This window comes from Bos indicus, chromosome 2 (assembly GCF_029378745.1).
Source record: "Bos indicus isolate NIAB-ARS_2022 breed Sahiwal x Tharparkar chromosome 2, NIAB-ARS_B.indTharparkar_mat_pri_1.0, whole genome shotgun sequence".
NCBI classification, from domain to species: domain Eukaryota; kingdom Metazoa; phylum Chordata; class Mammalia; order Artiodactyla; family Bovidae; genus Bos; species Bos indicus.
This window is the reverse complement of record NC_091761.1, coordinates 43,480,848-43,505,830: the sequence shown is the minus strand read 5'-3', so window position 1 is coordinate 43,505,830 and position 24,983 is coordinate 43,480,848. Positions and strand designations below refer to the sequence as shown.

The following is a 24,983-nucleotide window of genomic DNA, read 5'->3' as shown; positions in this document are numbered from 1 at the left end:
TCCCACAAAAGTAAATCTCAAAAACTGTTATCTAAAGGTGTATGTTTTGATTCTCAATTTTTAAACACTTATTGGCCATTGACTAAATCAGCAATTTCTTGTATCAATGATGTCTGTGACTGATTTGCAGAAAACAAGTTACTAGACTTACTCAGCTACAGTTTCCTGCTTAGATGTTTCTTCTCCAGTATTACTAGACACTTCACTTTGATCCTGAACAGAAGGGGTACTAGTAAGTTGTGCTTGTTCTTCAGTAGAAATTGTTACTGTATTTTCATTATCTACAACAGTAGCAACAATCGAAGTAACCTCAGGCTCAGGAACAACTGGAACAGTTCCACTGACAGTACTAGAGGCAGAAGTGGAAGCACTGGCATTGGCTGCAGCAGCAGCTGCTGCTGCTGCGGCTGCTGCTGCAACAACAGCAGCTGCTGCTTCTGCAGCAGCCATGGTGCTCATTGTGGTTGGAATTTCTGTTGTAGGAACTGGGGCTGCTGATGTTGTGGTGCACTCTTCTTGTTTACTATATATTTAAAAAAGAGAAAACTGGTCAGTTCAATACAAATAATTGCAAACACAAATAAAGTCTGTTTAAAATTATTATAAAATCAAATGAATAAGAGAAACTAAAGGGAAAAAGGGCAGTATTGCCAAACTATTAAGCCATCTAAAAAGATTAAAACCACAGTATGAAACAGAATTACTTTAATTTGGCAAACATTTGTGATAACATATAATGCACTGATGCAACAATCTGCATTTCCAAAACTAATAATCATTTTCATTTACAAATGTCCTATCAGATTGTATTATGCCTTAAAACTCAATTTATATTGTAAATTTCTTTAAATTTTATTTCACCCACTGAAAGGAAAATCTGGGTAAACCAAGAGATAGATAAAATATTTCATCTGTTCTCAAATTAACCAAAATCAAATTTTGGACATTTCTGTAATGGTCTTAATTTGGTAAGGATGTAGTCCAAATTCAAATAACTATCTAGGAGCATCATGTGTGTATCTTGAGTAAATCTCTTCCCCTGTCCAAAATCCTCCAAAGATATAAAACTATCAGGCCTACCATGTTAAATACTATTTATACAGACAATTATAACAAGGATGTTATAGGAGGATGCTATAAATTTATAAATATGTACTGATGTCCAAAATTGCTTACCTGCTTTCTTCAGCTTTGATCATTGCTATTAAAGAGAAAAAAAGAAAAGTTATAAACACTACATAGTTTTCAAATACAATCACTGAAAACAACTTTAAAAGGAGATTAAAAGTTCCATACAGTAAGATTTAATTTACCAGCCTTAAAAAAAAAAAACACAACACTACATTTACAGTGCGAGTGCTCTATAAATTCCAGGACAGAAATTAAAGAATAAAAACAAATTTTAAATAACAGCAGGTTTTAGGAGAGCTTCTTCCCACAATGCTACCTTCTCAAAGGCTGCTGGCTACTGCAAAAACACCCTCAAAGTATCTGCGTAATTCTGGAATAAAATAACATTTTCCTCAGGGATAAAACCATTTGCTTTTCTTTAAGATACTAAATTCAAAATGGGATTGAATGTATGTTATGAAATTCCAGCACATATATACTAGCATTGACAGGTAGATAGATAGTTATGCACACCAACTATTTGTAGTAGGGTTATATCAGAAATGAGCTTGACATTCCTTACATGAATGAAGTGGGAATCTACCTATCTACAATAGTATTATTAGCCAATGCTAGTACAGAAGTACAAATTGAGCTTTAAAGATCTTCACTCAGTATTTCAGATTTCAATCTAGTTAAAGTAAATTTTTCTTTACAGGTAACACAGATATCTCATTTATTCACAGTATTAGGGAATGAGGTGCTCCATGTAAATGATAATATAAGCTTAACTCCATGAAAGTTTTTGAAACTTGTCCCCCTTTAAAGGAAATGTGTTTAGAATGGCTGACAAAACACACTAAAGGTGTTATCACTACTAATTAAATTCTTCAGATAAAATGATCATCCAAGCGAATGAGGTGACACAGGGAAAAGTTAAATAGACAAAGATCACAGTGCCTTTAAGAAATGCTTATTCTCTTTCCTGTCAGATGTCATCTTATGTTTCAAACAGTCCCATTCTCCTACAATTTGTTTTTTCTAACCGGATATAGATTATGACACCAGATTGTATTAGAAGTCAGAGTAAAAAATAAATTCTCAATTCCTACCCATAATCTATTTTAAGTCCTAGGTTTTAATATTAGGTAATATTCATAGATTTGCAGGAATGTTCTGAATAGTTGAGGATGCTAGAATATTCTCCTTCTGTGAGGTGTGGCATTTTAATTTAATTCTTCCATAATAAACATAAAGGCTATTTTGCAATGTTGTGCTAAAATAAAATCAGCATTAAATGCAGAGTCTGACAATATGTTAACAAAGGTTCTCTATCTGCTAAATGAGTTAAGTCACATATTCCATGTATGCACCAACACTCTCAGCTGTCTTTAGAAATATTGTATATGATGTCTTTGTTCAATTATCGAATGACACTTTGTGTCCAAGTACAATGTTAAAAACTACAAGCTCATTTATAATATAACCCTTAAATGAAAGGAATTTTTTGAATTAGAAATTTCTCACTGCAGATTTATCCAATTACGGTTAGTGAACATTAGTGACATACTCTAAAAATGTTAAATAATGACAGAAAATGAATTATCAAAGCAGCTCACCATGCAGGTTTGATTTTGTAATAAGACTTCCAGCAACAATGGTATTCTGGTATCCTAGTTTCAGTGGAATCAAATCAAATAAAAATCTATTTAAAATCTATAGAACTGAGATCTAGAGCAACAAGAAAATAAGAGCCCATAAAACTGTTACACCATTTAAAACGTTCTAATCACTTAATTTTAAAAAATAAGACCTCTGATTGAACAATCCTATTTATGAAGGACTGTGAATAACACACACATATAAAAAGGAACATTAAAAATTATTTTTCCCTGTTTTACCTTCAAGATCTTCAAGTTCTTTAGGTTTGGCCCAGCGAGATTCTTTTGTTTGAGAATTGTAATAATAAGGCTTTCCAGAGTCAGACTTGTACTCCTTCCAAGGGCATTTAGATAAAAGTTGCTGAAGTGAAAAAAAATAAAAAATAAAAAAAAACTTCAGATAGCAGTAATAGATTTAGTCTGTTTTCATCATTTACATCACTGATTTTACTAGGTATTATCAACCCATACAATTCTAAACCTTGCAAGATGGTGACAATATAAACAACCACTGCAGGATACTTACTAAATAAGAGATGTTAAGTTATTTGGATGTACTATGCTTGTCTAAGGTAATGTACCTATTAAGGGGCAAAGACAAGATTCAAAACCAGGTCTATCTGATTTTCAAATCCAGATTTGAATGCTCTTGCCATTTACAACTCACCACAGGTAATAATTACCATCCATTTTCCACAAATACTAATACAAATAGGAAAAAAAAAATTTAAGAGAAAGCAAAATCTGATTTAGTCATGTTTAGATTTCAGTTTCACAAACAATTTATCACAAACCTATGTGACTACATCATGTAAGGAAGCAGTTTAAATAATACTTAAAACCCAACACACAGAACCTGTTATGGTGGTGGGATGAGAATTCTATTGAAAACAAATCTAATCAGTGTCTGGGGCAAATATCTATGGGATAAATAAAAATTTTATCATCTGCCAAATTCCCTTCCCAAATATTGCTATACTATCATTACTGTGGTGGCCTGAAAAACACTTTTTACCTCTTCAAATTCTTAATTAAGAACGGGGCGGGGGGTGTGGATAAGAAAAGATGCCAACTAGGAAAAACTTTCAAATATAGCTTTGAAATGCCAGATCAACTCTCACTTAGAACACCAGAGTTCCTAATTAAACCAAATGGAACACTGCTTACCCAGTTTATTCCTTCAATCTTACTTTCATATTTGTATAGTTTACAACATAAAATGAAATAATACATACTCAGGTGGGGGTTGTATTTTTCAAAGACATAATTTCCCATTCTAAAAGATGGAAGTATGTTAATTTAACTTCATCTCCATGACACTAGCTTCATTGGAAAAACATAAGCACCCAGAAGAAGACATCTGAAATCACTCAGGTTTGATATAAAGAGGAAGATAAAGACCAAGTGGAGAGACAGTACTTTTTTCCTTCCAATTTAGTCTTTAAGTCACTTTTCTTTTAATTGATAGCCACCTGACAAAAGTTCCTGAGCAGGGGTAAAAATCAGTTAAAAAAAAAAAAAAAAAAAAACCCAAACCAAAAAACTTGGTTTGCTCACAGAAAGGAATGAATTTTGTCTTTTTTCTTACTGGTGTGACTGTACAAACCCTTTTCTCCTCTGAATGCCTTTGCAGCATTCTTTTCTGATATAAGTGGTACTATTCCTCACGTATGGATGTGAGAGTTGGACTGTGAAGAAAGCTAAGCGCCAAAGAATTGATGCTTTTGAATTGTGGTATTGGAGAAGACTCTTGAGAGTCCCTAGGACTGCAAGGAGATCCAACCAGTTCATCCAAAAGGAGATCAGTCCTGGGTGTTCATTGGAAGGACTGATGCTGAAGCTGAAACTCCAATACTTGGCCACCTCATGTGAAGAGTTGACTCATTGGAAAAGACTCTGATGCTGGGAGAGATTGAGGGCAGGAGGAGAAGGGGACGACAGAGGATGAGATGCCTGGATGGCATCACTGACTCGATGGACGTGAGTCTGAGTGAACTCCGGGAGTTGGTGATGGACAGGGAGGCCTGGCATGCTGCGATTCATGGGGTCGCAAAGAGTTGGACACAACTGAGTGACTGAACTGAACTGAACTGATTCTTTGGAAAGCCAAATACATACCAAAACCCTTAAAATAAAAAAAAGAAAAGAAAACTGTTTAATCTCTCTAACAAACTTTTACCTCAGCAGGAGTTTTAAGATCATCTGGTTTCTCCCAAGTAGACTGTTTTGTTTCAGTATTGTAGTAGTAGGTCCTTCCATCAGGTGATTTATGTTCAGTCCACATTGATTTCTAACGAAAAATATTAATACAAAGATTCAAATTATGTAACAGTGACAATGACAGTAAACATGAATGTTATTAGTTTCAAAGTAATATATGAAGAAATTAAAAGTATAAAATGGGCATACTTTTGAATAACCGATCAACATAAGTAGGGAGGTAACTGAAAATAGAATATTTTATAAGTACTTCAAAAGCAGCATGGATGAGTTCAGGTTTTAGGATCTCTATTCTACAGTCTCAAAATTATAAGGCTACAACTGCTTATATAACTACTACACATAAGACAATCTTTCAGTAACACAATTCTACACCTTGTGGATAAAAGAGAATATGTGAATGAGATGCTAATGCAGTACAAGAGGATTGACCGTGAGCTCAACAACTCTAACATAAAGAATATTTACATAAAGTTGAACAAAGTTCTAAACTGACATGCAATAAAGATGCAGGAGTCCAAACTGGAAAGGATGCCTCTGGATGACAATCAGAATTTAATTATCGACAAGGTGAAATTCAACAGGGATAAAATGTGAATTCAAATGCCTCAACACAAGACGAGAACATTTTACAGAAACTACTTTGATACAGAATACATATTCACTAGTGGTAAGAACCTACTAAAAGGTGTTAGTAAGACTTCAAGTATCAATAGATGTGATACTTCATGGTTACAAGCTCTGTAAGGTCACCATATAAACACACGCAGGCTAACATAAAATAATAATAAAAGGGGTTGCAAAGAACTTTTGAGATGATAGATGTCTATATTCTTGGTGATAATTCCATGGATGTGTATTTATTCCCCAAATCATCCAGTCATACACATTTAGTATGTACATTTTTTTATATGTCAATAATAATAGTGTTTTTTAAAAAGTAATTTTACAAAGAATCATGAATGAATGAATGAATTACTGGATGAGCTCAAAGGTACTAAGCCCAATTCTGGGCATCAGATTTTTCAGATGGTAACAGACTAAAGTGTGCTTTAAAAAGGGTTATAAAAATGATCTATACTCAATGTCTTCAATCCTCTAAGAAAGAAAAGGTAAAATCACTGTCAAACTATCACAATTTTTACCACTCAGATTTATGTTAAACTTTTTGAAAGGATTTATTCTTATTTAGGGGCTTTCCATGTGGTGCAAGCAAGTGGTAAAGAACCTGCCTGCCAATGCAGGTTGTTAGATGTAAGAGACGCAGGTTCCGCTGGGTCCGGAAGATCCCTCGGAGGAGGGCATGGCAACCCACTCCAGTATTTTTGCCAGGAGAATCTCATGGACAAAGGAGCCGGCAGGCTACAGTCCACAGGGCTGCACAGGATCAGACACAACTGAAGCGACCTGGCACGCATACACACATTCTTAATTAAGACTTGGTTTCATCCCCTATAACTTTTGTGAATACATAAAAAGGAAAATAGGCAAATAAAATAGTCTACTTCTCAAAATTTACACTGAGGATGCTTACTGTAACTAAGTTGCTAACGTCTATTATATTTCTCCATAATGTAATTCCCTGCTGAATACTAAGAATCTTCCTAGCAATGCAGCATTACTTAAAAAACAAAACAAAATAAGCCATAAAATATCTGAAAACCATTGGTACTGGTTCTTAACTTTCTTCTTAACGATTAAAACTGCCCCCTATCTTCCCTTCCTTATCAACTTTATTGAGTAATGGAGTAGATCTGCCTTTGATTTCTGCTTTGGGAACGTGGCTAAACACATGATTTCATTGCTTTTCCTATTCTCTCACCATAACCACTTTATTCCTAGCTGATAAAAGAGTGTTGTGTCATTATTTTCATGTCATGATTTTCTTACAAACCACTGACAACCTTCTGATGTTGGTATTTTTGCTGTTCAATCATGTACAACTAGGCTGGAGAACAGAGAGCACAGGACAACATGAATGGTAGAATGCATTCCAGTTTCAAATGTGTTAAATGTTACAATACACTAACTAAAAACTAAATCAGGGTTTCCCTGGTGGCTCAGCCTGCCAATGCAGGAGACAAGGGTTCCATCCGTGATCCGGAAAGATCCCAAATGCCACAGAGCAACTAAGCCCATGCACACAACTATTGAGCCTGTGCTCTAGAGCCCAGGAACCGCAACTACTGAAGCCAGTGTACCTTAGAGCCCATGCTCTACAACGAGAGGCCACCACAATGAAAAGCTTGCACACCCCAACAAGACAGTAGCAGCCCATGCTTGGTGAAACTACAGGAAAGTCTGTGAAACAACAAAGACCCAACATATCCAAAATATATAAATAAATAGTTAAGAAACATTTGCAAAATGTGGGAATGGAAAATAAGAAAAGACAACCTAAAGGGACTTCTCCGGTGGTGCAATGGATAAGAATCCGCCTGCCAGCGCGGGGGACATGGGTTTCATCTCTAGTCTGGGAAGATTCCAATGCCATGGAGCAACTAAACTACTGAGCCCGAGAGCCCAACTACCAAGCCCACGTACTGCAATTACTGAAGCCCAATCTCTCTAGGGAGCCTAAGCCTCAACTACTGAGCCTGCGTGTCACTACTGAAGCCTGTGCACCTAGAGCCTATGCTCCACAACAAAAGCAGCAGCCAGCACAATGAGCAGTCCGTGCACCACAATCAAGAGCTCGCCCCAACTAGAGAAAGCCCAAACAGAGCAACTAAGAACCAAATGATTATAAATACATAAATACACACACACCGAAAAAAGACAACTTGAGTATATAAATCAATGTAATTTTAACAAAACTAGGTGAGGTAAGATGATTATTTTCTGTAATTCCTGAAAAGGGAACTAGAGTTATGTGAAGGAATTAGAGATAGCCATTAGAATTCAAAGAAATTACCTGACCAAATTTTTTGGGCTGTTTAATAACAAAATAACTAGCCCTTCTGAGACTTGTTAATAATTCCATTCCATAAACAGTCAGAACCTTACAGGATGGATTTCTGAATGATGTAGCAGGATAGTTAGGTTACTGCAAAAGTGAAAGTGTGAAAGCATTAGTTGCTCAGTCGTGTCTGAGACTTTTAGACCCCATACCAAGTTCCTCTGTCCATGGGATTCTCCAGGCAAAAATACTGGAGTGGGTTACCATTCCCTTCTCCAGAGGATCTTTCTGACCCAGGGATTGAACTCAGGTCTCCCACACTATTGGCAGATTCATTACCATCTAAGCCACCAGGGAAGCCCCTAGATAACTGCAAGTGTATTTAAATTCCTTAACTTGTTTCAGCACCTTCGCAGAATATGACAACTACAATTTCTCTGGAGCCAACATTAAATAATTGCTGAAAATGAAATCAAAAAGTGATACAGTAAGAGATATATATGGAAGCTTCTTCAACTGTATGGGTAATGCTTACTTCATAAATTAAATGGTGTTAACATAGATAAACATATGAAATAACAGAATGAAAAAGGAAAGGACTATGTGCTCTTCATCAAAAATGGGAAGAGAAGATACAAAACAGTAAGCAATTTAGCATTCACTACCTATTACTTTCTTTGAATTTTAAAAGCAGGTAAGACCATTATCTTCATTTTACAAATTAAAAGAGCAAAGCTTACAAGGGTTGACAACTTGCTCACAGTGATTCAGGAAATAACACTGTTTCAAGCCTGCATTAAGGGACAGTCTAATAGACAAATTCATGACCAACTATTTAATATTAAGCCCTGTACTAACTGCTTTGCATCAGTTATCAGTTAACTCTTTTAATAATCCTTTTTAATAACCCTTTTAAAAACCCTATGAGGTAGGTACCATTTACCAGCTTCACTTTATGGAAGAGAAAAGGGAGCATAAGAAAGTAAAGTAACATGCCCAAGGTAATATAGCTAGCTTGAGTTCCTAACACTGTCCCAGCCCAAAACTAAGGATCAAGGGTCCAGCTCTTTGTATCAATAGAAATTGAATCATTCCAGACAGGAATATAAATTCTGTATAAATGTCTTAAGCAATATACCAAATTCACTTATAAAAGTCAATTTTGGAGTGAGAAAAGTCATTTATCTGATAAATTTTTCACTCTTTTACCTTAAAAATATCTAATCTGCAACTTACAGTAAAATTATGTTTCTGGTCAAAACTCGTAATATTTTAAAAGCATAAAAACAAATATATCTGAATGTTGAGTGGCATAAAAAACATTATCAACAACTAACAACTACAAAGTTATTTTCATAGGCTAAAATATGACCTAGGCAAGTAGTTACTAAGTATTGACAGTCATGTTAATATAGGCTATTTATAAAACATTTGCCTACAAAATTACTGTTTTTTAAAAAACATGAGTTCCCCAAAGCAATAAGTATAAGTTACCTATCAAAGACTTAAGATAATAACCACCCAAGGACAGTTCAATTACAGTCCCCCATTCATACTATAAACTCAGATCTGCTTTTAATATAATGAAAAATATGCAGTGCTAACTAAAAACAGTAAGACACTGTAACAAATGATGTAGTGGCACAATATATACCGAAAATATCTGAGAGGAAAAAAAACAAAAACAAAATCCTGGGTATAAGGGGGGAAAATGCACATACATAATTATCAAGAGACCTTACATACTTTTCAGAGTCAAAAAAGCTAGTCAACAACTGGGTTGTGAATAAACTCAGCACATTCAAACTCAAAATGTGAACATTTATACAATGTATAAGCTCAACTGAATGAAAAAAAAAAAGCTAAATCAGTTTTTAAAAATGACTAAATAAAACACCAAGAAATGTAGAAAAGCTGCTCACTACTCTAAATAAGGAAAACAAACCACAGAGAACAGATTCACAACCAATTTCAAAATCTAGAGGAAAAGATTTCCTCCCAAACTATTTACCAAAATTCACCCAAAAGAAAAACATCACACTTGAATAATTCAGCTACCATAGATGCAACTGAAAGAAACTTAAACCAGCTGACTTTACAGCAGAACGCTATGGAACCTTTCAAGAATAGAGTATTACAATATTATTTCAGATCACAGAAAGAGATGAAAAGCTCTCTAATATCATATAAGAAACAAATCGCCAGTCCAGGTTTGATGCAGGATACAGGAAGCTTGGGGCTGGTGCACTGGGATGACCCAGAGGGATGGTATGGGGAGGGAGGTGGGAGGAGGGGTTCAGGATGGGGAACACATGCACACCCGTGGCAGATCCACATTGATGTATGGCAAAACCAATACAATATTGTAAAGTAAAAAAAAATAATAATAATAATAAAGAAATAAAGCTCGAAAATTGAAAATCTGAAAAAAAAAAAAAGAAAGAAAAGCTCTCTGTAAGAGTAACAAAGCACAACAGAAAAGTATCAAAAAAGAAAAAGCAGGCAATGATGCTTATAAATGTTAAGAATTAAAATATTAGCCAAGAGGATTCTACAATGTATACACTTTGAAAAAGTAGAATTTATTATATAAAAGTGCTAGGGTAATTCAATATTAGGCAATGTGTAAAAGTATTTCTATTAACAAATTGAAAAAAAAAAAAAAATCCACCATCAGAGGATCACACCAATAGACTTGTAACAACCTGGTGGCTCAGACAATAAAGAATCTGCAATGCAGGAGACCCAGGTTCCATCTCTGGGTTGGGAAGATCCCTTGAAGAAGGGAAATGGCAACCCACTCCAGTAATCTTGCCTGGAGAATTCCATGGACAGAGGAGTCCGGTGTGCTACAGTTCATGGGGTCAAAGAATTGGACAACTGAGCTACTTTGACTTTCACTTTTCACAACCAAACTACATCCTGAAAATCATGGTGATTTACAAGTCTTTCAAAAATAAACAGAAACAAAAAATTCTCAAATAATACAATAATAAAAAGAAAAATATTTAATTATCCAGTGACTGTGATAATATAGCTGGCTGTGAGATACATCATACCTGCACATGCATTTATTTTGCACCTGAGGCTTAAAATACAGAGCAACAATAGAAAAATATGGGCGAACAAGATGAAAAAAGATTTTAATATACCTATCTCCTTAGGGAGATTAAGCAGATTAGATATGCCAAGATACAGAATAACAAAATAACTTTAAACTGTCAACACAAAAAAATACTCCTAAAATTGGTCTTGACACAGAACATAAGTGAGGCTTTAATAAACTGCAAAGAATTAACATCTTATACACTGTGCTTAAGGCAAAAAGGTATGCGTTATAAAAAATAAATGACAGATGGACTTAACTAAAATTAAAAATTTCTGCTTTCACAAAGACAGTTCAAAGAACGAGAAAAGCCGCAAATCATTTGCAAAAGACACATCCATTTCAGTACTGTTAACCAGTGTAATTTACCAAATTATATTAAAAAAAACAAAAAAAAAACAACCTCTAAACTTAACAATAAACAAGTAAAAATATCTGGACATCTCAACAAAAAAAGAAATATAGATGCAACTAAGCATATGAAAACATGCTCAACATCATACATTATTATAGACCTGGAAATTAAAATGCATCACACACGTATTAAAATTTTTTAAAAAAGTAAAAAACAACAAAAAAAGCCCCTAAAAACACCAATAATATAAAATGTTGTGGGGCAACAGGAACATTCATTCACTGTTAATGAGACGTCAAAATGGTACAGTCACATTGGAAGACAGTTCAGCAACTTCTTATAAAAATAAATACAGTTCTGGGACTTTCCTGGTGGTCCAGTGGCTAAGAATCCACCTTGCAGTGATGCAGGGATGGTGGGCTTGATTCCTAGTCTGGAAACTAAGATCCCACGTGCTGTGGAGGAACTAAGGCCTCAAACTGCAACTACTGAAGCCCATGCATTCTAGAGCATTCATGACACAGCTACTGAGCCTGAGTGCTGCAGTTACTGAAACCCCATGCACTCTGGAGCTCACATACCACAAGTACTAAGCCCACGCACCACAACTAGAGTTCATGTGCTGCAACAAAAGATCCTGCATGCCACAACTAAGACCTGATGCAGTTGAATAAATCTTTTCTTTTTTCAAACAGTAAATATACTCTTACTATATGAGAAAAGGCCAACAGAGGATGAGATGGTTGGATAGCATTACTGACTGAATGGACATGAGACTGAGCAAACTCCAGGAGATAGTGAAGGACAGGGAAGCCTGGCATGCTGCAGTCCACAGGATCACAAACAGTTGGGACACAACAGAGACTGAACAACATACGATGAAGCAATCACGCTCTGTGATATTTACCCGAATGAGGTGAAAACTTTTCCATGTAATTATCTGTACACAATATTTGTAGCAGCTTTATTCATAATTGCTAAAACCTGGAAGCAACCAAGATGTCTTTTAATAGATGAACGGACAAACTGTGGCATACAACAGTTGTGGAGGTGGGAAGAGAGATGAAGAGGAATAGCACAGAGGATTTTTAGGACAGTGAAACTATTCTGTATGACACTGCTGTGTGGAATACATGTCACTAAACATTTGTCAAAACTCACAGAATGCATAACACCAAGAGTGACCCTAATACAAACCGGACTTTGAGTGATAACGATGCGTCACTGTATGTTCACCAACTGCAGTAATGTACCACTCTGGTAAGAGATGCTGATGGTAGTAGAGAAGGTTGTATGTATGTGAGATTCTCTACTTTGCACTCAATTTAAGATTTCTCCAAAAAATCAACAGGCAATTTGAACAACAACAAATCCTACATCTAGAAGCTGAAAAAAAAACACTACCTAGTAAATAGAGAAATCAAATGAAGAAAACAGAAAACAAGATATTGAGAGCTGAATAACAACAAAACCCTTTTACATTAAAACTTAACAGAAATCGAATACTTACTTATTGCCCCTACTCAAAAAAAAAAGGACAATGATGGCTATTATGATCTCTAATTGCATGCTAAATAATTATTAAACCTCTGTAACATTAACATCTGGAAGAACCCAATAACTGCTAAGAAAATTGGAATGGTAACACCAAACCATTACCTTTAAAAAGTACTAGATCCAAAATCAACCTTAAAAGCTTTTGTACAGCAAAGGAAACCATCCACAAATTGAAAAAACAACCTACCAAATAGAAAATATTTGCAAATGATACAACTGCTAAGAGGTTAATATCCAAAATATAAATAGCTAATACAACTCAACACCAAAAAACTCCCCTAACAACCCAATTAAAAAATGGGCACAAGACCTAAACAGCCATTTTCCGAAGGAGGAAAAGCAGTAGGCCAACAGATACATGAAGAGAGATGCTTGACATCAAGTGACCATTAAGGAAGTGCAAATTAAAATTACAGTGAGATATCACCTCACACCCGTCAGAATGGCTATCATTGAAAAGAATGCAAATAACGTATGTTGGCAAGGATGTACAGAAAACAGAACCCTCATAAATGCTGGAGGGAATGTAAACTGGTACAACCACTGTGGAAACCAGTATGGAGATTTCTCAAACAACTAAAAACAGAATTACCATATGACCCAGCAAGTCCACTCCTGGGAAAATAAAAACATTAAATTTGAAAAAATACATGCACTCAAATGTTCACAGTAGAATTATTTACAGTTGTCAGGGCAAGGAAGGAAACTAAGGGGTCTATCAACAGATGAATGGATAAAGAAAAGGTGATGAAGGTGCACTGTGATAAACACACAGTGCACGCACACACACACACACACACAGACCTGTGCGTGCACAAACAATGGAATACTATTCAGAAAACCACTAGATCATTTAGGTAGGACCTAAATCAAATCCCTTATGATTATACAGTGGAAGTGACAAACAGATTCAAGGGATTAGATCTGATGGAGTGCCTGAACAACTATGGACTGAGGTTCGTGACACTGTACAAGAGACAGGGATCAAGACCATCGCCAAGAAAAAGAAATGCAAAAAGGCAAAATGGCTGTCTGAGGCGGCCTTACAAACAGCTGAGAAAAGAAGAGAAGGTAAAGGAAAAGGAGAAAAAGAAAGATATACCCATCTGAATGCAGAGTTCCAAAGACTAGCACGGAGAGATAAGAAAGCCTTCCTCAGTGATCACTGCAAAGAAACAGAGGAAAACAACAGAATGGGAGAGACTAGAGAGCTCTTCAACAAAATTAGATATACCAAGGGAACATTTCATGCAAGGATGGATACAATAAAGGACAGAAACGGTATGGAGCTGACAGAAGCAGAAGATATTAAAAAAGGTGGCAAGAATACACAGAACTATACAAAAAAGATCTTCACGACCCAGATAGTCACGATGGTGTGATCACTCACCTAGAGCCAGACATCCTGGAATGTGAAGTCAAGTGGGCCTTAAGAAGCATCACTATGAACAAAGCTAGTGGAGGTGATGGAATTCCAGTTGAGCTATTTCAAATCCTAAAAGACGATGCTGTGAAAAGTGCTGCACTCAATATGCCAGCAAATTTTGAAAACACAGTAGTGGCCACAGGACTGGAAAAGGTCAGTGTTCTTTTCAATCCCAAAGTAAAGCAATGCCAAACTACTGCACAATTGCACTTATCTCATACGCTAGCCAAGTAACGCTCAAAATTCTCCAAGCCAGGCTTCAACAGTACGTGAACCGTTAACTTCCAGATGTTCAAGCTGGATTTAGAAAAGGCAGAGGAACCACAGATCAAATTGCCAACATCTGCTAGATCATCGAAAAAGCAAGAGAACTCCAGAAAAAACATCTGCTGCTGCTGCTAAGTCGCTTCAGTCGTGTCCGACTCTGTGATTCCAGACGCCAGGCCATCAGGCTCCCCGGTCCCTGGGATTCTCCAGGCAAGAACACTGGAGTGGGTTGCCATTTCCTTCTCCAATGCATGAAACTGAAAAGTGAAAGTGGAGTCGCTCAGTCATGTCCGACTCTTAGCGACCCCATGGACTGTAGCCCATCAGGCTTCTCCATCCATGGGATTTTCCAGGCAAGAGTACTGGAGTAGGGTGCCACTGCCTTCTCTGAGAAAAACATCTACTTCTGCTTTATTGATTACACGAAAGCCTTTGACTCTGGAAAATTCTTCAAGAAATAGGAATACCAGAGCACCTTACCTGCCTCCTGAGAAACCTGTATGCAGGTCAAGAAGCAACATTTATAACAAGACATGGAACAACAGACTGGTTCCAAATTGGGAAAGGAGCATGTCAAGGCTGTATACTGTCACTTGCTTACTTAGCTTATATGCAGGGTACATCATGCGAAATGCTGGGCTGGATGAAGCACAACCTGGAATCAAGATTGCCAGGAGAAATATCAATACCCTCAGAAATGCAGATGATACCACTCTTATGGCAGAAAGCCAAGAAGAACTGAAGAGCCTCTTGATGAAGGTCAAAGAAGAGAGTGAAAAACTGGCTTAAAACTCAACATTCAAAAAACTTAAGATCATGGCATCCAGTCCCATCATTTCAATGGCAAATAGACGGAGAAACACTGGAAACAATAAAAGACTTATCTTTTGGGGCTCCAAAATTACTATAGATGGTGACTGCAGCCATGAAATTAAAAGACGCTTACTCCTTGGAAGAAAAGCTATGACAAACCTAGACAGCATATTAAAAAGAAGAGACATTACTTTGCCAACACAGGTCCGTCTAGTCAAAGCTATGTACGGTTTTTCCAGTAATCATGTATAGATGTGAGAGTTGGACTATAAAGAAAGCTGAGCGCTGAAGAATTGATGCTTTTGAACTGTGGTGTTGGAGAAGACTCTTGAGAGTCCCTTGAACTGCAAGGAGATCCAACCAGTCCATCCTAAAGGGAATCAGTCCTGAATATTCACTGGAAGGACTTGTGCTGAAGCTGAAACTCCAATACTTTGGCCACCTGATGTGAAGAGGTGACTCATTTGAAAAGACCCTGATGCTGGGAAAGATTGAAGGCGGGAGACGAAAGGGATGACAGAGGATGAGTTGGCTGGATGGCATCACCGACTCAGTGGACATGAGTTTGAGCAAGCTCTGGAAGCTGGAGACTTCCAGGACAGGGAAGTCTGGTGTGCTGCAGTCCATGGGATCGCAAAGAGTCAGACACGACTGAGTGACTGAACTGAACTGAAAGTAATTTTGAACTAGTTCTTCATGTTTTGGAATAGAAAGTGTGATTACATCAAACTAAAAAAGCTTCTGCACAGTAAAGAAAATAGCAAAAAATAATCTTTGGAGTGGAAGAAAATGTTTGTAAACCATATAACTGATACAGGGTTGATAGCCACAATACATAAGAAACTCTTACAAATAAATAGCAAGAAATCGCAAATAATCCAATTAAAGAATGGGTGAAAAAGGCATACAAATGGCCATAAGGTACATTAGATACTCAACATCGCTAATCAGAGAAACACAAGTCAAAACTATAATGAGATATCACATCACACCTGTCAGGATAGCTGTTATCAAAAACCAAGAAATAACAAATGCTGGCAAGGGTGTGCAGGAATTGGATCCCCAGTATACTGCTGGTGGAAAGTAAGCTGTATAGCCACAATGGAAAACAGTATGGAAGTTTCTTATAAAATTGCACTTAAGCATATATAGTAGCTAAGAAATGGAAATAATCTAATTGTCCATGGATAAATTAATGGATAAAGAAAATATATATAAAATACACATACACACAAAACAAAACAATTTAGCCATAAAAATGAAATGAAATCTTGACACCTGCAACAAAATGGACAGACCTTGAAGGCTATGTGGAATAAGCCAGAGAGAGAAAGACAAGATTAATATAATCTCACTTACAAGTAGATTTTAAGAAAACAAAAAACCCAAGTTTACAGAAACAGAGAACAGATTGATGGCTGCCGTAGAGGAGGGTGGCTTGGCGGGTGAGAGAAATGGGTGAAGAGGGTCAAAATGCACAAACTTTTAGCTGTAAAACAAGGAAATCATGGGGGACAAAACGTACAGCATGGTGAGTATAGTTAGTAATACTGTTTCATGTCTTTGAAAGTTGCTTAGAGTAAGTCTTAAAATTCTACCTCACAAGAAAAAAAACAATGCTCATATGTTAACTAGATTTATTTATAGTAATCATTTAAAATGTATACAAGTACCATACTGAACCACTGCATTTACATCGGAAACTAATGTTTCATGTCAATTATACTTAATGAAAACACAAAAAAATTTCATAAGCTTTCCCCAATATTTACATGTCTTAGGACATATATCCTAGTGAGCACCTACTAGGGAGGGTAAACTGGAGTAAAGATGAAGTGAAAGTGAAAGTCACTCATTCATGTCCGATTCTTTGCAACTCCATGGACTGTGCAGTCAATGGAATTCTCCAGGTCAGAATACTGGAATGGATAGCCATTCCCTTCTCCAGGGGATCGTCCCAAACCAGGGATCGAACCCAGGTCTCACACTGCAGGCAAATTCTTTACCAGCTGAGCCATCAGGGAAGCCCAAAGATGAAGAACAAAGGGAAAAAATATGAGGGAGCCTGCAAGGATCAACAATAATGACCACAGTCTGAAAAAACTACAAGTAACTAAAATTTGTGTACCAGAAATCTAAGAATAAAAAAACAACAAGTTTTAAAATAAATACATTCTGTTTTTGGATAGGAAAACTTAAAATGAAAAACATTAAATGTTAGTTCTCTTAAAATGCAAGAATTAAATTTAATTCCAGATGAAAACACAGTTTTGCCTTTTAAGCATCTCTCTGTTTACGTATTTACAGATTATTTTTGGAGGGAACAGGGAAATGTACATGCTAATATCTGAAAACAGCAAAGGAAATAATGAAAAGAGAAACCATGAACAACCTGTCTTATTAAATATGAAATCTACTCTAAGTTTCCCTGGTGGCTCAGTGGTACACCATCCATCTGCCAACAGAGGAGACTCAGGTTCAATCCTAAGAGTCCCTGGAGATGGAAAGGGCAACCCAATTCAGTATTTTTTTTTTTTTTTAACTTACTTGTAATTGAAGGATGATTGCTTTACAGGATTGTGTTGGTGCCTGTCAACACTCCAGTATTCTTGCCTCGGAAAACCCATAGACAGAGGAGCCTAACAGACTACAGTCCAGGGGTCATCAGTCAGACATGAGTTGGGTGACTAAACAACAATAATCAGGAAAAGGTATAATAATGAATTAGAAACAGAGTGAAAAAGAAAACCCAGAAATAGATGTCAGAATATGTGAGAGTTTAATATATGACAAAGAAAGCTATTTCAATCAAGTGAGAAAAATAAAGGTTTGACACACAATTCAAACAACCAAAATATTAGTCATGGCGGTTTCCTCATGGAAAAAGAAACTTAAGGTAATTTACTTTCTTCTTTTTAACTTATATCTGCTTCATTTTCCTCCCAGTGAGCCCGTATTATTTAAATCAGCAGGAAAAACAAGACGCTATCATCAGTCAAAACCAAAAAGACATAAAATGAAAAAATACCAAGTAGATATTTTATAACCATTCAACTTTTAAAGCTTTTAAAAAAGATATAAGATTAGTATATTTAAATACAGTTCACAATTAAACATCTTTCCCCCCAGATTTACCATACCTGCAATTAATTCACAGCCTTCTGAATTTTCTCAACTATATGAGAATGACAACTACCTCTCAGGACTACTGTTTTGATTAAATGAGATCACACACATAAACTTCATACAGTTTTAAGGGGAAAAAAAACACCAGAAAATGCTTGGAGGCTAAAAAATACAGCTATTATCAATAACCATAAAATAGCCATCTTTAAGTGAGGCCTCGGGCTTACATTATTTTTCTAAACACCATGAAAAATGTATGAGAAAAGAGCATTCAGAACATTAGCAAAAAGAACTAGAATATTACTATCTTAAAATTAAGTACTGAGGGGAAAAAAAATGCTGTACAGCAATGTCATTCTCTCTTTTCCTAAGGAAAATCAAGTAACTTTTGTCTTTCTGATTCTGTGTTAAGGAAGATACAAGCAAAGAAGTATTTTAAACAACTAAATATTAGGAAAAATCTACATCAAATTTACAGTAATCGACAAAAGTAGACAAGTTTTTGTTTACAAAGGAGTAATCTTCTAATGTAATGCTTAATTGAAAATTATCAATTACTGTTTACCTGTTTCCATTCTAATTGTAAGCCTAGCCATGGCGAAGGGGATTGGGTAACTCAATAAAGCTATGAGCCATACCCTGCAGGGTTATCCAACACTGATAAGTCATAGTGAAGAGTTCTAACAAAACGAGGAACAGCAAATCACTCCAGTATTCTTGTCAGGAGAACCCCACGAATACTATGAAAAGGTAAAATGATATGATACTGGAAGATGAGCCCCCTATGTCAGAAGGTGTCCAATATGCTACTGGAGAAGAGAAATAAATAGCTCTAGAAAGAATGAAGCAGCTGTGCCAAAGTGAAAAACAACCCTCAGTTGTGGATGTGTCTGGTGGTGAAAGTAAAGTCTGATGCTGTAAAAAAAAATAATACAGCATAGGAAACAGGAATGCTAGGTCCATGAATCAAGGTAAATTGGAAGTGGTCAAATAGGAGATGGCCAAGAGTGAACACTGACATCTTACGAATCAGTGAACTAAAACTGATGTCAATGGCTGAATTTAATTCAGATGACCACTGTATCTACTACTGTGGGCAAGAATCCCATAGAAGAAATGAAGTAGCCCTCACAGTCAACAAAAGAATCAAAATGCAGTATTTGGGTATAATCGTAATAACAACAGAATCAACTCCATTCATCTCCAAGGCAAATCATTCAACATCACAGCATGTCTATGTGCCAACCACTAATACTGAAGAAGGTGAAGATGACTGGTTAAAGAACAGCTTCTAGAAATACTGTAAAAAAAAAAGTCCTTTTCATCATAGGGGATTGGAATGAAAAAATAAAAAGTCAAGAGATACTCAGAATAACAGGCAAGTGTGGACTTGAAGTACAAAATGAAGCAGGGCAAAGGCTAACAAGAGTTTTGTCAAGAGAACACGCTAGTCATAGTAAATATTTCAACAACCCAGGAAATAACTCTATACACGAACATCACCAGATGGTTAATACCAAAACCAGAGTGATTATATTTTTGTAGTCCAAGATGGAGAAGTTCTACACAGTCAGCAAAAACAAGACCTAGAGCTGACTATGGCTCCAATCACGAGCTCCTTATTGTAAAATTCAGGCTTAAATGGAAGAAAGTAGGGAAAACCACTAGGCCATCAGATATGACCTAAATAAAATTCCTTATGATTTTACAGGGAAGTGACAAATAGTTAAACGCGTTAGATCTCACAGACAGAATGCCTAAAGAACTACGGACAGAGGTGTAACACTGTTTAGGAGGCAGTGATCAAAACCATACCCATGAAAAATAAACGCAAGAAGGCAAAGTGGTTATCTGAGGAGGCTTTACAAATAGCTGAGGAAAGAAGAGAAGTAAAAGGCAAGGAAGAATGGTAAAGGTATACCAAACTGAGCACAGAGTTCCAGAGAACAGCAGAAAGGGATAAGAAGACCTTCTTAGATGGGAACGATGAAGGACAGAAATGGTTAAGGACCTAGTTAAGGACCTAACAGAAGCAGAAGAGATTAAAAGGAGGCAACAACACACAATACAACTATATATATATATAAAGGTCTTACTGACCCAGACAGGTAACTATGATGATTTAAAAAATCTAGATGATCTAGGTGGTTACTCACCTAAAGCCGGATATCCTGGAGTGTGAAATCAAGTAGGCTTTAAGATGCATCACTACAACAAAGCTAGTGGAGGTGATAGAATTCCAACTGAGTTACTTAAAATCCAAACATTTACCGTGGCTCAGACAGTAAAGCGCCTGTCTACAATGTGGGAGACCCAGGTTTGATCCCTGAGTCAGGAAGATCCCCTGGAGAAGGAAATGGCAACCCACTCCAGTACTAATGCCTGGAAGATCCCATGGATGGAGGAGCCTGGTAGGCTACAGTCCATGGGGTCGCCAAGAGTTGGACACGACTGAGGACTTCACTTCACTTCTTCACTTCAGCAGTGACCACAGTTCTGGAAAAGGTCAATTTTCATTCCAATCCCAAAGAAAGGCAATACCAAAGAATATTCAGACCAATGAACAACTGCACTCATTTCACACGCCTGCAAGGTAATGCTTAAACCCCTTCAAGCTAAGCATCAGCAGTACATGAACCGAGAAACTCCAGATGTACAAGCTGGGTTAAAAAAAGGCAGAGGAACCAGAGATCAAATTGCCAAGGTTCGCCGGTCATGGAGAAAGCAAAGACATTTTAGAAAAATATCTACTTCTGCTTCATGTGCTGCTCGTGCTAAGCTGCTTCAGTTGTATCCAACTCTTTGTGATCCCATGGACCATCAGGCTCCTCTGTCTGTGAGATTCTCCTGGCAAGCATACTGGAGTGGGTTGCCATTTCCTTCTCCAACTTCTGCTTCATTGATTTAGACTGTGGGGACCACAACAAACTGTGGAAAATTCTTAAAAGAGATGAGAATAGAGACCACCTTACCTGTCTCCTGAGAACCTGTATGTAGGTCAAGAAGCAACAGTTAGACATGGAACAATGGACTGGTTCCAAATTGGGAATGAGTACAACAAGGCTGTATATTGTCTCCCTGCTTATTTACCTTATATGCAGAGTACATCATGTGAAATGCCAGACTGTATGAATCTCAAGCTAGAATCAAGAATGCTGGGAGTAATACCAACAACCTCAGATACGCAGATGATTGCACTCGTAATGGCAGAATGTGAAGAGGAACTAAAGAGCCTCTTGATGAAAGTGAAAGAGGAGAGCGAAAAAGCTGGCTTAAAACTCAACATTCAAAAAACTAAGATCATGGCATCTGGTTCCATCACTACATGGCCAACAGAAAGGGAAAAAGTGGAAACAGTGACAGATTTTACTTTCTTGGGCTTCAAAATCACTGCAGATGGTGACTGCAGCCATGAAATTAAGACGCTTGGTTCCTTGGAAGGAAAGCTATGACAAACCTAGACAGTGTATTAAAAAGCAGACATCACTTTGCCAACAAAGGTCGGTAAGAGTCAAAGCTATGGTGTTTCCAGTAGTCATGTACAGATGTTAGACTTGGATCATTAAGAAGGCTGAGCCTGAAGAATTGATGCTTTCAAATTGTGGTGCTGAAGAAGAGTCTTGAGAATCCCTTAGACTGCAAGGAGTTCTCGCTAGTCACTTCTAAAGGAAATCAATCCTTAATATTCATGGGAAGAAGTGATGCTGAAGCTTAAGCTCCAATACTTTGTCTACCTGATGCGAACAGCCGACTGACTGGAAAGGACCCTGATGTTAGGAAAGATTGAGGACAAAAGGAGAAGGGAACAGCAGAGGATGAGATGGTCAGATAGTGTCACTGATTCAGTGGACATGAATTTGAGTAAACTCTGAGAGATAGTGGAGGACAGCGAACCCTGACGAACTGCAGTCCATGGGGTTGCAACGAGCTGAACACAATTTAGTGACTAAACAACAATAATCTCTCATTAAGTCCCAGGAAAATTATTTTTTAAAATCAATCAAACAATTTTTCAAACTTTGCCAGAGAAAAGAAAGGAAAAGGGTTCAACTGAGTAGATGATCTCACAGAATAAGGATCAGTCTTTCCTGGTGGTCCAGTGGTTAAGAATCTGCCTGCCAGTGCAGGGGACATAGCTTTGACCCCTGGTCAGGGAAAATTCCACACACCTTGGGGCAACTAAGCTGGTGCATCTCAACTACTGAGTCAGTACTATTCCACCCATGCTTTGTAACAAGAGAAGCTACCACAACAAGAAGCCCATGGACCACAACTAGAGAGTAGTCCTCACACGCTGCAAGCAGAAAAAGTACTTGCACAACAAAGATGACTCAGCACAGCCAAGAGTAAATAATAAATAACATTTAAAATACAGAGAAATAAGAATCAATGTAACAGGTAAACAATTATAATGAAATAAATATATTCCAAAGGTACTTACTGCGCCAGAAGTTGTACCTAAAAAAAAAATTGGGGGAAGAGTATTACAATGTGATAAATCATGCTGTCCTTGAGTTAACAGTTTTAGAATATTTATTCATACTACTTTTTCTCCTCATACCATCACACTAAGTATCCTAAGACTGTTCCATATGACTTATGTGCTTGCTCTCTCTCCCACAAAAATAAAACATCTATAGTGCAAAGCACTTTCAGAATTAAGCTGGCACTTTGAACTTTCAATCTATGAATTCACTTGACAGCTGTTAGAGAAGCTAACAGCTTGCCTTTTGTTTCTCCTCTTCCTTTTATTATAGCTGTCCCATCTTGACTAATTTCTGTTTCTCTGCTATACTACTGATAGTAATGAATGTGTATAGTAATGAATATTTCAGACCTCTGATTCTATTCTTTAAAGTGCAAGCCACTCAGTTGTATCTGATTCTTTGCAACTCCATGGACTGTAGCCTGCCAGACTCCTCTGTCCATGGATTCTCCAGGCCAGAATACTGGATTGGGTAGCTGTTTCCTTCTCTAGGGTATCCTCCCAACCCAGGTATCTAACCCAGGTCTCCCGCATTGCAGGCAGATTCTTTACTGCCTGAGCCACCAGGGAAGCCCTCTATGCTTTAGGTTTATGACAATTTCAATTATCTAGGTTCCAAAACACATGCTGTATAATATAGTATCCTTTGGCTATCACATATCCCTATTTAAATTAAATTAAGTAAAATTTTAATGTTCAGTTCCTCCTGTGCACTAGCCACATTTCAATACTCAATAATTACATGTGGCTATATATGACACTACAGATTACAGAACAATTCCTTCCTTTCAGAAAGTTCTATTAGATGGTACTATCTTAAACTACTACCAAAGCCCTCTTAAGATATAAAAGGAAATCCACATTAGTTACAAAGTTCATACAAATAATCTTTAACTTTACAAACAAGTAGCTTAAAATTGTATATAAAAAACAAACAATGACTGTAAAAAGAAAACAAAACTAAGTACATAGATACTAACAGCAATCAAAAGGAGCTAGTATGAAAATAACAGTAAGAGAGCCAGAGCATTTAAAAACTAAAAAGAAAATGTTAAGTAATTTTTCAGGATTATTTAGGGTAATAGTAATCAGCTCGAGATACCTAAATAGACCTAGAATACTATTCTAAAGTATATCAGAATATAGTTATAGCTTAAATGATAAAATCCATGAAACATCTTAAAAACATCAACTATGGCCCATATAAACCCACATACTGCATTTTAACATGTTTCAACTGATAATGTTCAAAAGAAAAAATGTTTTGGCAGAATCATGGGACAAAGTACACCATCTAGAATACATGGAACATTACTTGTGTATAACTGAAGCATTATTATTATACATTAAAGTCATACTATTTATAACACTCATAGGTAACCTGCTGGAAAAAAATATGCATTATCATAGGACTTACAAACTACACAGACCAAGCAGGTACCAAAAAAATGACTGAAGTAGTCCAGAAGGCTGAGAGTGCATGCTTGATATCTGAAGTATGTAGTCCCTATCCCATTCCACAAGGTTTGCTGAATACAAATATGGACTCAACCAGAATTTTTTTGGAGAAGGCAATGGCACTCCACTCCAGTACTCTTGCCTGGAGAATCACATGGACGGAGGAGCCTGGTAGGCTGCAGTCCATGGGGTCGCTAAGAGTCAGACATGGCTGAGCGACTTCATTTTCACTTTTTACTTTCATGCATTGGAGAAGGAAATGGCACCCCACTCCAGTGTTCTTGCCTGGAGAATCCCAGGGATGGGGGAGCCTGGTGGGCTTCTGTCTATGGGGTCACACAGAGTCGGACACGACTGAAGCAACTTAGCAGTAGCAGCAGAATTTTTTACTCAAATTTGAGTATCTACTGTACTGAGGACCACTGTAAATATTAAAAGTACAGATCATCCAACTTTAAAATAAATTCAATCTTTGTGTAAAATGATAAATTCAACTTTA

The 24,983-nt window shown here is 36.9% G+C and overlaps 1 protein-coding gene across 12 annotated transcripts in view; it reads right to left on the bottom strand.

Annotated features, from left to right (window-relative positions):
• The window catches only part of PRPF40A (pre-mRNA processing factor 40 homolog A), a 58,682-nt gene that overhangs the window by 18,085 nt on the left and 15,614 nt on the right, over window positions 1–24,983 (bottom strand). For 6 of the 12 annotated variants that reach the window (XR_011569498.1, XM_070799557.1, XM_070799565.1 and 3 more), the window contains exons 5-10: window positions 22,982–22,998; window positions 4,951–5,061; window positions 3,012–3,132; window positions 2,730–2,783; window positions 1,177–1,201; window positions 152–523 (exon numbers count right to left, since the gene is read on the bottom strand). Coding sequence is in view for 11 of the 12 variants with exons in the window: in XM_070799557.1 (XP_070655658.1) it covers window positions 152–523; window positions 1,177–1,201; window positions 2,730–2,783; window positions 3,012–3,132; window positions 4,951–5,061; window positions 22,982–22,998 (700 nt within the window). In the remaining variant the exon portion in view is untranslated. The remainder of the gene's footprint in view (window positions 1–151; window positions 524–1,176; window positions 1,202–2,729; window positions 2,784–3,011; window positions 3,133–4,950; window positions 5,062–22,981; window positions 22,999–24,983) is intronic. The other 6 variants (XM_070799574.1, XM_070799582.1, XM_070799538.1 and 3 more) reach the window with 3 other exon arrangements.